This window comes from Drosophila simulans, chromosome 3R (genome assembly GCF_016746395.2).
Source record: "Drosophila simulans strain w501 chromosome 3R, Prin_Dsim_3.1, whole genome shotgun sequence".
Lineage (NCBI taxonomy): Eukaryota > Metazoa > Arthropoda > Insecta > Diptera > Drosophilidae > Drosophila > Drosophila simulans.
Genome location: NC_052523.2, coordinates 24,800,993 through 24,811,762, shown reverse-complemented (window position 1 = coordinate 24,811,762; position 10,770 = coordinate 24,800,993). Strand labels below are relative to the sequence as shown.

General features: G+C 42.2%; 2 protein-coding genes across 2 annotated transcripts; both read right to left on the bottom strand.

Moving 5' to 3' along the window:
• Positions 1 to 2,916: 2,916 nt before the first annotated feature.
• Positions 2,917 to 4,285, bottom strand: LOC6729948. The gene is made up of 3 exons (XM_002105207.4): positions 4,184 to 4,285; positions 3,733 to 4,131; positions 2,917 to 3,682 (listed from the first exon to the last, which is right to left on the bottom strand). The coding sequence occupies exons 1-3, from the start codon at positions 4,227 to 4,229 to the stop codon at positions 3,015 to 3,017; spliced, it is 1,113 nt and encodes a 370-aa protein (XP_002105243.1). The 5' UTR covers positions 4,230 to 4,285; the 3' UTR covers positions 2,917 to 3,014.
• A 71-nt stretch (positions 4,286 to 4,356) lies between these two features.
• LOC6729947 lies at positions 4,357 to 5,822 on the bottom strand. The gene is made up of 3 exons (XM_002105206.4): positions 5,717 to 5,822; positions 5,263 to 5,658; positions 4,357 to 5,196 (listed from the first exon to the last, which is right to left on the bottom strand). The coding sequence occupies exons 1-3, from the start codon at positions 5,766 to 5,768 to the stop codon at positions 4,571 to 4,573; spliced, it is 1,074 nt and encodes a 357-aa protein (XP_002105242.2). The 5' UTR covers positions 5,769 to 5,822; the 3' UTR covers positions 4,357 to 4,570.
• Positions 5,823 to 10,770: the final 4,948 nt, after the last annotated feature.

The following is a 10,770-nucleotide window of genomic DNA, read 5'->3' as shown; positions in this document are numbered from 1 at the left end:
CTGAAACACCAAGACGCGGGCATCAGGCGCAAGAGCTGCCGAAATGCGGCAAAAGCTGCAAAACGAGAGAGTTGCCGAGAGTTTTTGTTAAAAAAGAGACCTGAGATCGTGGGCCAGAAAGAGAGAGAGGAAGAGAGTGATTGTATTTTATACGATGTTGATATAGTTTTTTCACATAGATAAACATGCATGGCTTTAGTCATGCACATGGAGCAGTGAAATATCAAAAATCGAACATACCGAGCCAACGAACTTGTTGAGGGAATGTAAATTTGTTAAATTATAGCAAAGGTAATTAAGTATCAGGTGTACAGTATAAACAGTAATATACTTTTAACATTTTATATGTTTTATTTAAAGATGACATTTTTTTTGGCTTAGTAGGAGTGTAAATAATATAAATAACATAATAATTTTTTCCAGAGTATCAATGGTATTTCTATTACCTCCCCTACTTCCTCCTTGAAGCACTCACAGCACATTAATCAACAAATCTTAGAAAATGAGCTTAATTATGACCGTTTGAAAATCACATTTTCGACAAGCTTCGACTACGCCCACTGGGCTTCATTTAACAATTTTTCACGGCATTTGTTGCGCCTTAATTAAGACATTACACGATTCCGTTAGAGTCCCCCAAAGCGTCTTATGGGTCCTAAATACCAACCTCATAGTGTCGCGTTACGCGCCACTATAAATTATGAACTACACAGCAGAGTGTTGAACTTTTGAGACGATTATCAGGCGGTGGTCGTTTACCCATCAACGAAATGGTTTCTTTATGGCAGTAAAATAGAAAGATGTGTACTACATAAACGAAACTTAATTAGTAGCGCTAATAAAAAGCGAAGCTAAAGCCATTCGGTGAAAACTTCTCTGCATACGACTTGTATAATTCACACATTTCACGTCAACGTGACAGAGATCAAATTAGAAAACCGCATATTTTTCGACATCTTAATTTAAAATACAGAGGGAATTTCACGCTGCATTATTCAGGCATTACAACCAATCAAATGCATCACAACAAAGTCAAAACAAAGCCATTTTCCCGATCAGAGGTCAGTTTTCAAGTTTTCGAGTTTCCGGCTCAATCGAGCCGGGGTCAGTGAAAGCTGTGGTAAGTGTTGCGCAAATTGCAGCAGAAACTAAATAGCCGGGACTTAAAATAAAACCTTATCTAAATATTTATGTCGTTTTCAATAGACCGAATTGGTATGCAAATGGCGGGCGACAGTATGTCGTCGCATTTCCCAAAATGCAAATTGGCTGCTCTCTTGGCCACCAAAAGTGCTCTTTCACTCGCCGCAAAAATCGGAGGATGGACGGATGGGTTACCTCATCGGCGGGCGTCGTTAAATTGCAACAATTACGATGGCGGCGAGTTGTCGGTGTAAATGAAAATCAATGAAGCGGCTAACAAACGAAGAAACGAATCGAGACATCTACGAATGTTTGCCCAAAGAAATGAATGCTAAAAGTGGCGCATGAAAAGAAAGTTTAAAGCACACTTTGTTTGCCGCCTGCTCTTTGATATCGTTTCGTTGGCGGTTTTGAATTCGAATTTTGTTTGTGTGCCGCCGTGTCTGTGAATGGGTAAAACTGCATTTGATAATTACGCGAGTACCTCGGGCTCGGGTGATTCAATGAAGGCGGCGACCACTGGCTCCATCGGCTAGCCTTTCCCGTCGATGCCGGGTAAATAACCAAAATTACAAAACCACTCTACCACCGACTGCGCCAAAGAATTTGTGTCACAAGTTGCACAATGCCCACAGCGCCGACACCAGACTACCGCCGTACACACGGCGTATGAGCAACGAGTTGGCTGTGGCCATAGCGAACAAATACCGCAACCGCCGAAGAAGTAAAACTGCAATTTGCAAACATTACATAAGCCCAAACTCGACGACTGGGCGGCCGACCGGCTTGGCAGAGTCGCCTTGACGGAAGTCGGGAAAAACACAGTTCCAGGAGGAAAATCGGTTTTCCAAGTGCATGAAATTAGATGAAAAATTTTGCCACAGACGGGTAAAGTGCGTACAAATTTCAAACATGGTCAACGTCAACCAGCGAAGTATGTAGAGTAAGCCAATAAGTAAATTGGCCAAAAGCAGCAATTATCTGTGGTAGTTGGTTGTATGCATCGGAAGTGGAATTCCGTCCAAACGACACCATAGTTTATGGCCACTTAAAAGTGTATTTAATGCTCTTATTTGTAAGCAACCACAAATGGCTTAAGGTGTAAATGAAGTGCTAGGAAATAATAGTTAAATTGGAAAATACTTAAGATTAATTACCTTTATATTCATTAGTTTCTGGAATTTCGTTTATAAATATAGTTTAGAATTATACATAAATACCTAAAAATATTTTAGTAATCATACAAATTTTCTAGTCCAAGTCAACGAAAATAACTTATATTTTTAAATTAAAAATAAATTCCCCTGTTTGAATTTTGCGCACTTGACGCATATATTTGTCTCGCTTTCCGTTTGCTGCGTATTCAGTCGCTCTTATTCCTTTCTCTTTCTATAAGTACTTTTGACAATAGATGGCGCCAGTCGACGATGTCTGGCGCCCACTATTGAGAATTCGAAACCGCACGCGTGCGACATCTAGACGGACAAAATCAAAACTACAACGTGTACCGAAGATATTATAGCGTAACAAAGGGTGGTGAATTCTGCCTTTGAATGCATTAAATAAAGCATTAGGTTAAGCACCATAAAAAGTTATAATATGCAATCACTGTGGCAGAGCAATCTTTCCGGGTTGGGGTAGGCTCTTTATAAGCCCCTCTGTTCCTTCTACATTCCACGTATTATGGTCATTGCTCTGCTAAATTAAATCAATTGCATACAGTTTCCTTATCTCACCAATTCTGAGAATTCCAATTATCTTCGCGGTTTGTTGCATGTTACTGATAAGACGCCATTTAATATTTATTTTAATATGCACATTTTCAAGTAATGAGGGAATATTTAGATAATTATGAAAGTAGCTAGATGACTTCAGCAAACACCAGTTAAGTGTGGAGCGTTCAGTGTAATAAAACGGTACGGATCGCAGCAGACAGTGTGTCCAACGTCCCTTGTATTTAGGTTAAGACTCGGATGGCAGGGTATCACATGGCAGATCTGGCCTAATGCCTGCTGATTGGGAAGACTTACGTCGTTGTAGGTCAGCATCACCCATTTATCTCCGGAGAGATGGCTAACTATCTTGTACATCCACTCTGGCACGGGAATTTTGTTATTATCCAACAGGTAAATTGGTATCATGTTGTTATTGGTATTATGTCTTAGTCTATGGACTCCCAATACCCCAATGCAAACCTTGAGGACATCGTAAGTACGCGGTATTTTTACGTTATTGATAACTGGATTATCATACAGTCCCCTAACCATATTGTTTACCCAGGTCTCAACGGCCTTCCATTTGCCACGATTGACTCCTCGATATTGGGGGATAGCATTTATATACCTAAACGTTGACTTCTTCAGCTCTGTGGATATGAATGCCGAAGCCGGTGTCATGTGGCCACGATCAAATTTACACTGCGGCTGTACTGCACCCAGGTTAGTGAGCAAACAAGCTTGTGTTGCTCTTCCCTCGTAGGCATTGTCAAATCCGCCACTTAATTGATCCGACTGCCAAGTGGGATTGGGACGTGGAACGGCTAATAGTAACAGGTTAAGTACTGTGTTTGCACCAATATTTTCCACTTACTGTTTTCGTAGCGATATGCCATATAGATGGAATGTTGGAACGCCAAGCTGTAGCCATCAAAACAATTGCGATACAGTTCCATGAAGCGTTCATTGTAGAAAAATCCTACGGCGAACGTAGCACTCGGAATGCGACAAGAAGTATCTGGTACCTTTACCACGACAGGATCGGGTGGTGCACATGCTGCTGAGCTTAGCGGTGGACTGAAAACACTGTCATATCGACACAGGAATGTGGTGTGATGAAGTCCTCCATTGCACAGCAGATACAACGTCTGGTGGACTTGCACAATATCACTGCGCTGAATATCATAGTCTCCGTTATTTATGCGTAAGTACACATAATTGGCGTGCAAATGAGCCAAATCGATTAAGCAACTCGCTTGAACACCTCCTACAACTTAAGATCGGTTGAACCTCTGATAATAATAGCTTCTTTTATATATACTCACAGAAATACAGGCTTAGACTAGACAACAGATACTTCAAGTCCGGCATCTTCACAGCTTCAGGTTGAATTACGAACTAAGAATTCTGAAACGTTGAGAGCGCAGCCAAACCAAAAGTATTTCTTATCAGCATCGTATTCGTCATTATTATTATCTCTTTATTTCAGAAAACCCAAAGATTTCTCAACGCGGCCCAGCTATAAGCGATAACACTGGTCCCATGATAAGCCATCACTGATTAATAACCTATTAATCGGTCAATCAGCTTGGAACCGATGTATTTTCAGAATGCATTTAATTTTTTGAATCAAGTTGAAATGTATTAATATGTATATACACTGAGGCAAATAAAAAGTTAAAAATGAACCTCTAAGAATTTTTGGTATTATCCTAGCAAACACCAGCCAAATTAGGAACGTTTCTTCTGATAAAGTCATTCGGATCACAGCAGAAGGTGTATCCACTCCCAGTTGGATTCAAAGTTCTGGGGCAGGCAGTAACTTTACAGACTGATGATGGGTTTGGTTGTTGGGTTTCCCACCCATTATTGGAGGTCAATATCACGTACTTGATGCCGGTGGTTAGGCTCCTAATGATTTTGTATGTCCATCTGGGAACGGGATTCTTGTTCGGTGCTAGGTAAATCGAAACTGATTGTTGGTTTCTGTTCAACAACTGAAGAACACCCAATGCCCCTGTGCAGACATTTAGCACATCCTTTTGTCCTCGAACCCAATTCTCAACTATCTTCCAATTGCTGCGATTAATACTGTAGTACTGGGGAACGACATTCAAGTACTTGTTCGTTTGTCTCAGAATTTTTGGGAAGCTGTAATCGGCAACCGGTGTAAGGTGACCACGATCGAAGGAAAGACTTCTGGAAGTAGGCACATATGTTTGTCCAGATCCAAAAAGATGCTCAAACCGATTGTAGATACTATTCAGCTGAAAGGTAGCCTCATCTGCAGGAGTTATGATGCCATCCTTATCGAACACCGTTGGCGGTCGATCTGACCCTGGATTTTGTAATAAATTAGTTGCAATTAGTGAGTAAATAAGCTTAGGGTATTATAATAACTAACTTAAATTGGTGGGGTAGACCGTGTTGATGGAGAAATACGCCTTCATGGTTCTCGCGTCGTAGCAGCTGCGATAGAGCTCCATGAAAGTATTTCCATACCTGAAACCAACCAAATACATGGTGTGTGGGCAGATATTACTCGCAGTTGGAACCACAGAAGGCGGAATGGTCTTTGAGCAGTTTGTCCTGGGCAACGGTGGAGAGAATCGACCATTACTACCGCAGGTGGAGGTGAACACCTGCGCATTACCATCGCACAGCAAACTTATTTGCTGACTTGGTTGCAAGTGATCCGTGAGCAAGAGCTCATAGCGATTGTTAACACTGTGGACAAAAAGGCGATCGGTCCATGTTTCAGCCTGTGTGATCTGGCATATGGACTTGACATTTCCCACAGCTGCAAGAAATGATTGTCAAATTAGTTGGCCAAAGAGTCTTATCGTCCTTAAGCTCACTTAGGAACAAACTCAAAGTAATAATTAGATATCGTAGCTCGTGCATCTTCATGGTACGAGCTTGAAAGTAGAACTGAAGATATTGAAAAAATAAGCTTAAATAGAAAATTCTGAATGATAAGATAAGTAGCTATATTACAATCGGATACACAAACAACGCAATTGAATGTATTTATATCTTATCTTTAGAGTGTACATTTTACAGCTAAGTATTTAATTAATATACATATATTAAGAGCTTATCAACACAATGCCACACCATGTTTCCAAGAATTGTCATCTTAGTCACATTTATTTCGATACGATTTATATACATATTTTTTCATTATACTGTACAAGTTTATTTTGTACAAGTACATTTTTCTGCATACTTTTGGGGTACATACCATAGATATCAATGATTCAAGTTGATTTTTAAACGCCTGATTTGGCTCGCTTTGATAATAGTTAGAGTATGCATTAGAGTAATTTAATTACATAGTCATAACAAAAACCTCATAATAAGATAGCATACTGCTTCTTTATTAACTGACTGTTATTAGCTTTACATCATTAACTGAGGTCCAGAGCTTTGTACATGTGTATATAGACCACGGTTTCTGCAGCATCGCCAAGCAAACTGTTGGCCAGTTTCCACTGCATGACTGCTCCGAGTCAGAGGATCGGGCAAACTCATCGCAGCACGCCCGCATAAACATGACCTGATTGATGTTGGTTTTAGTTGGCCATTTATTTGTTATTTGCACGCCACATGGCAGTCAGAGTCTCTCTGCTGGCAGGACGCAGGACGAAGGACCCGGGAGCCAGGACCAAGCCGATACCGATGGCAGTAGGGGCCTAATGGATGAGAAGCTGGCTGGCCTGGTACATCTTTAAAGTGCACTCTCGGCTTTAAGTGGAGTGGCTAAATGCTGCACATTCAATTTGTCACATGACAGGGTGCCGCATATTTGGACGAAATATTTTCGAATGTGTCAGAAATTTTACAGGGAGCTGTGGGGGAATCCCCTCCCCATTGCGAACATGAATTATGCTTATCCACGTGTTAGGCACAATGGCCAGCCGACCTTCCTGGCGGCATTGCCACAACCTAATATTAATTTGCTGATTTATGGGCGCCCAGGCCACAGCGGCGAGGCAACTATAAATTTTAATGAAAATTTAATAAATGCGTCGGACAGAGGGACTTTTTTGGTCGGCATTGTTAGCAGGGCGCATTAAAGCCATAATGTGTGTGATGGGTGATGGGGTTGCGGCTTTAAGTGGCGAAAATTTCAATATCTGACGCAGCAACAATAACAAGTCATTAAAAATACAAAACACATACACGCGATCCTATGGATTAGAGCAGAATGCTGCGAAAAAAACAACCTAAAACCGACCCCGCAGAAAGGAAACCTCTTCAGAGTAGCCGCAAAAACAAACTGGCAGGCCGGCGAACCGAACTCCGAGCTCCAAACTACGAATCCACTGGCAGAGAGAGGATCCTGAGACTCACAGACGGTCGATACAAAATAGTTAAATATTTTATGCCACTGCTATTTTACGCTTGTAAATCAGAGTCCAAGCCGCAGTCAGACATTCAGACATGCAGACACTCAGCCAGTTAGACAGACGGACCGAGTTTGGTTCAAGCTGGGCAAAACCAAAATGTTGCCATCGGAAGTAAGCTGAACTAGTTGGCCTCTGCCAACCTGGCAGACCGCTTTTGCATATGTCTCCGGGATTGGAATAGGGATTTGGATGTGGAGAGGGAGTGTGTCTGCCTTCCTGGCCTCCTGGAGCTCAGACCTGTTTAATATTAAAATCAAATTCCTCGAGATAAATCTCATTTTGGCAGGACCAAACAAATATTTGCCCGGCTGTGTGGCATGCAACATTAAATTATTTACCGATCGAATGCAGCAGCCAGTAGTTGAAGTAAGATGCGCAGTAATAATACGATAAACGCTTGTCCATGGAATGCAGCAAATTAACAGTCATAAATTATATTAATTGCATTGCCATCCGGTTAATAATTTAGCAAACATTTCAGCTTTAGCACATGCCAATGTGTCTCAGGTGTCGAAAGGCATACAATTCAATCTGCACTTGGTAGGTGGCCAGGAAAAACATGCCTCCGGCTGACTCAGAGCCTCGTCCTGGAACAAGCCAAACACCACTTGGTCCGTTCTCTTTTTTCGTGTACCTGAAAGGATATCCCCTCCACAGCTTCTTTGCCATGACCTGTTTAGGTAAAACGGCAAAACAATACAGGCTGACAGCAAGTTTGTAATGGATATCGATATTTTTCAGATAGTTCGGGGTGAGGATGCTACGCCTCCGGTTCCATCAAAGCAGCAGCTATCCGGACCGACAGTCGGTACAGTTGGTCCTTCGTGCTGGCTTGCAGCGATTTTAACAAACAAATCAATTTATTTGCCAGATTACAATTTACGTGACTCCGTTACAAATTGCTTTATTTATTTAGCACAACACAATGAATACAACAGGCGCGGGCGGAGTTGGTGGCTGGTGGAGTGAAAGTCTAGCCTGGACTGAAACAAAATGTTGCCGCGCAAATACATCAATTAGACACACAGAAGCCGACTAATGCAATGACTAATTGAGTACACGATATGCTCACATGCAACGCGGGCTAATCTGGAATTCGATCGAAGCCCTAAGGTTCTTGTTTCGGCCTGAAATCGTGAACTAATCCTTTACACAACACGGTCCAATGAAAATCACTTTTCATGACAGCACCAAATCGCATTCCAAAGTATTAATTAATCTGTGACAAATAGAATCTTTCGCAAATGGATAATATTTTATGACAATTTCACAGCGGATCTGCTATTTTAAGTTGTCATTTACCCGTGGGCTAAAAACCCCAAAATCAATGAGCGTTGCGCCACAAACAAACGCCAACCATCTATGAATTCCAATTCATCAAGTCCAGCACAACAATTAGGAAGTGGACGGTGGACGATGGATGGTGGATAGGAAAACAAAGGGATTGAGCGGAGGCGGGATAAATAATGGAAAATAAAGAGAATCGATCTCATTACTTAGCAACGGCCGGGAGCACAAAGCCGGTTGAAGTGGCTGCAAGTTTAATAACAGCAATGCTCAAAACATAAGCCACAAAGGCGGAAATCTCATAGAAATGTCCAGCGAAGGCAAACAGAACAAAAGTCTGCACAAAAACCCTAGCCCGAACCCAAAAGCAGAACTCAATCAGGCATAAAACATTAAAAGCTCCCCAAGTAGCACGAAAGAAATGGCACAGCAATCGCTCGAAAGAAAAGGAAATCTGGCAAGCTGAAAGGTGGAGCTGGAGGTGGAGGTCCTGACCCCCATCTCGCCCAGAAAATAGCTGAGGAGGCGGAAAACTGTAGCAGAGGAAGCGGAAACAGTGCAAGTTAAAGTTTGCAGCGAGCGGACTCCATCTTTGAATTAGTGAATTTCCGGTGGCAGCAACTGTAGCATCTAAAAATGTTTTTAATTCTCTTTCTATTTGTCTTTTTTGCTTTTATTTTTGTTGTTTCTGTCCTTCTGCAATCTCGGTTGCATTGCAACAATTGCAAAGGCCAAAGGGAAAATGCTCGATCTATCTGCTGGTCATTTGTGTGCTTTCAGTTTTAGTTTTTGTTTCACTGGACAGCGGGATAGATGGATGAATTTTTTCCATTTTCACAAGCCACGCCTGGCTCAAAGGAATGCAGGACTTGGCTTTGACTGCCATAAGCCGCGTTCTCCAGCCGGCAAATATGGAATCCCGATGGCCGAGCCAAGTGAATGCCGTCAGCCACAGTTGGTTTTCACCCCGTTCCAGAAACAAACATGAAAGCCCTCGGCCACAGAGGCTATCAACATGCTGGCCCGCAAATCGATTAACTTTGGCTTCTTAATTAACATCTTTTGTGGTCCGTGGGTCCATGGGTGAGCTCCCGACATGTTGCTTGAATAATTACGTGCGACAAGCCGCAACATGTTAATCCCCACGTCAACACAGCCTCTCTGTCCGTGGTGATGGTCGATTCGATTCCATATGCACAACCATCGCTCATTTAACTGCTTATCAAGTATGGATGTCCATATATGTGTGTATAGGGAGGATTGGAGATTGCGGTCTCACTGGCCATAATAACAATAATAATAATAGTACGCACTTCCACAACCTGGCGTGCAATCAGCGGATGCGCCTTAATGTATGCAATGATTGATATTACTGCCAAATTAGGGCATGTCGTTGGGCATTAGTTGATATGTATTGGTATTAGTATCGGCATTCGCATCGACACCGGATTGCAGAGCCCAAATTGTTTGCGTTGAATAATGCATTAAATTAAATGGCCGAGACTGCAAAGCAAACAGCTCCCAGGTAAGAGCAACTTCTGTGGCACACGGATCCATTCCGATCCGAGAAAAATGCCGCACACACAAAGACACACAGATACAGAGCGTAAATGCAGTTGCAATGGCAAAAACCGACGACCAAAAACCAAACCGAAGCAACCCAAAAGCCGAAACGCACAGGCAAACCCGCAAATTGCATACAAATGAAGCAATTTGCACTTGAGGCTGCCTGCCTTCCAGGCGAAATCAATTTTCAATTAAGAATTGCATATTTTTGTACACATTTATATAGGTGTGCTGATTTTCCCCTATACAACATACACATATATATTTGTCGGGTGTGTTTGTAAACGCGATTGCACTTACACACACCTTAAAGTGACTGGTGAGGCTGCCGCGCTGGTTTAATTGGAAAATCAAATTAAATTTCGAGACTTAAGCACATTACGTATACGCCACGTTGGCCGCACATAAAACTTCCCTCTCGCTGTCTGCGCAAGTTAAGGCATTTTTAACAGCTCCCGAGAAGCTGAGCTCAGTTTGGGCTGGGCTCCCAAACCATTCGCATCGCCACTTTCGTACTCCACACTTTTAGCCATCGGCTGTTGCTCCTCTAAAAGCTTTGCCCCATTTGCAACAACAACTAAAATGGCAAGAAGAACAACAGTTACAATAATGGCAAACCCAGGAGATAAAAAGATAATATCCATTTG

What these genes read in the sequence shown, in the direction of transcription:
- LOC6729947 (XM_002105206.4), bottom strand. Translation starts at nt 5,768, where the DNA reads ATGAAGATGCACGAGCTACGATATCTAATTATTACTTTGAGTTTGTTC. An exon ending in TACTTTGAGTTTGTTCCTAA is followed by an intron (nt 5,659 to 5,716) that starts GTGAGCTTAAGG and finishes CATTTCTTGCAG; the next exon opens with CTGTGGGAAATGTCAAGTCC. An exon ending in GGTCTACCCCACCAATTTAA is followed by an intron (nt 5,197 to 5,262) that starts GTTAGTTATTAT and finishes TACAAAATCCAG; the next exon opens with GGTCAGATCGACCGCCAACG.
- LOC6729948 (XM_002105207.4), bottom strand. Translation starts at nt 4,229, where the DNA reads ATGCCGGACTTGAAGTATCTGTTGTCTAGTCTAAGCCTGTATTTCT. An exon ending in TAGTCTAAGCCTGTATTTCT is followed by an intron (nt 4,132 to 4,183) that starts GTGAGTATATAT and finishes ACCGATCTTAAG; the next exon opens with TTGTAGGAGGTGTTCAAGCG. An exon ending in GGCATATCGCTACGAAAACA is followed by an intron (nt 3,683 to 3,732) that starts GTAAGTGGAAAA and finishes TGTTACTATTAG; the next exon opens with CCGTTCCACGTCCCAATCCC.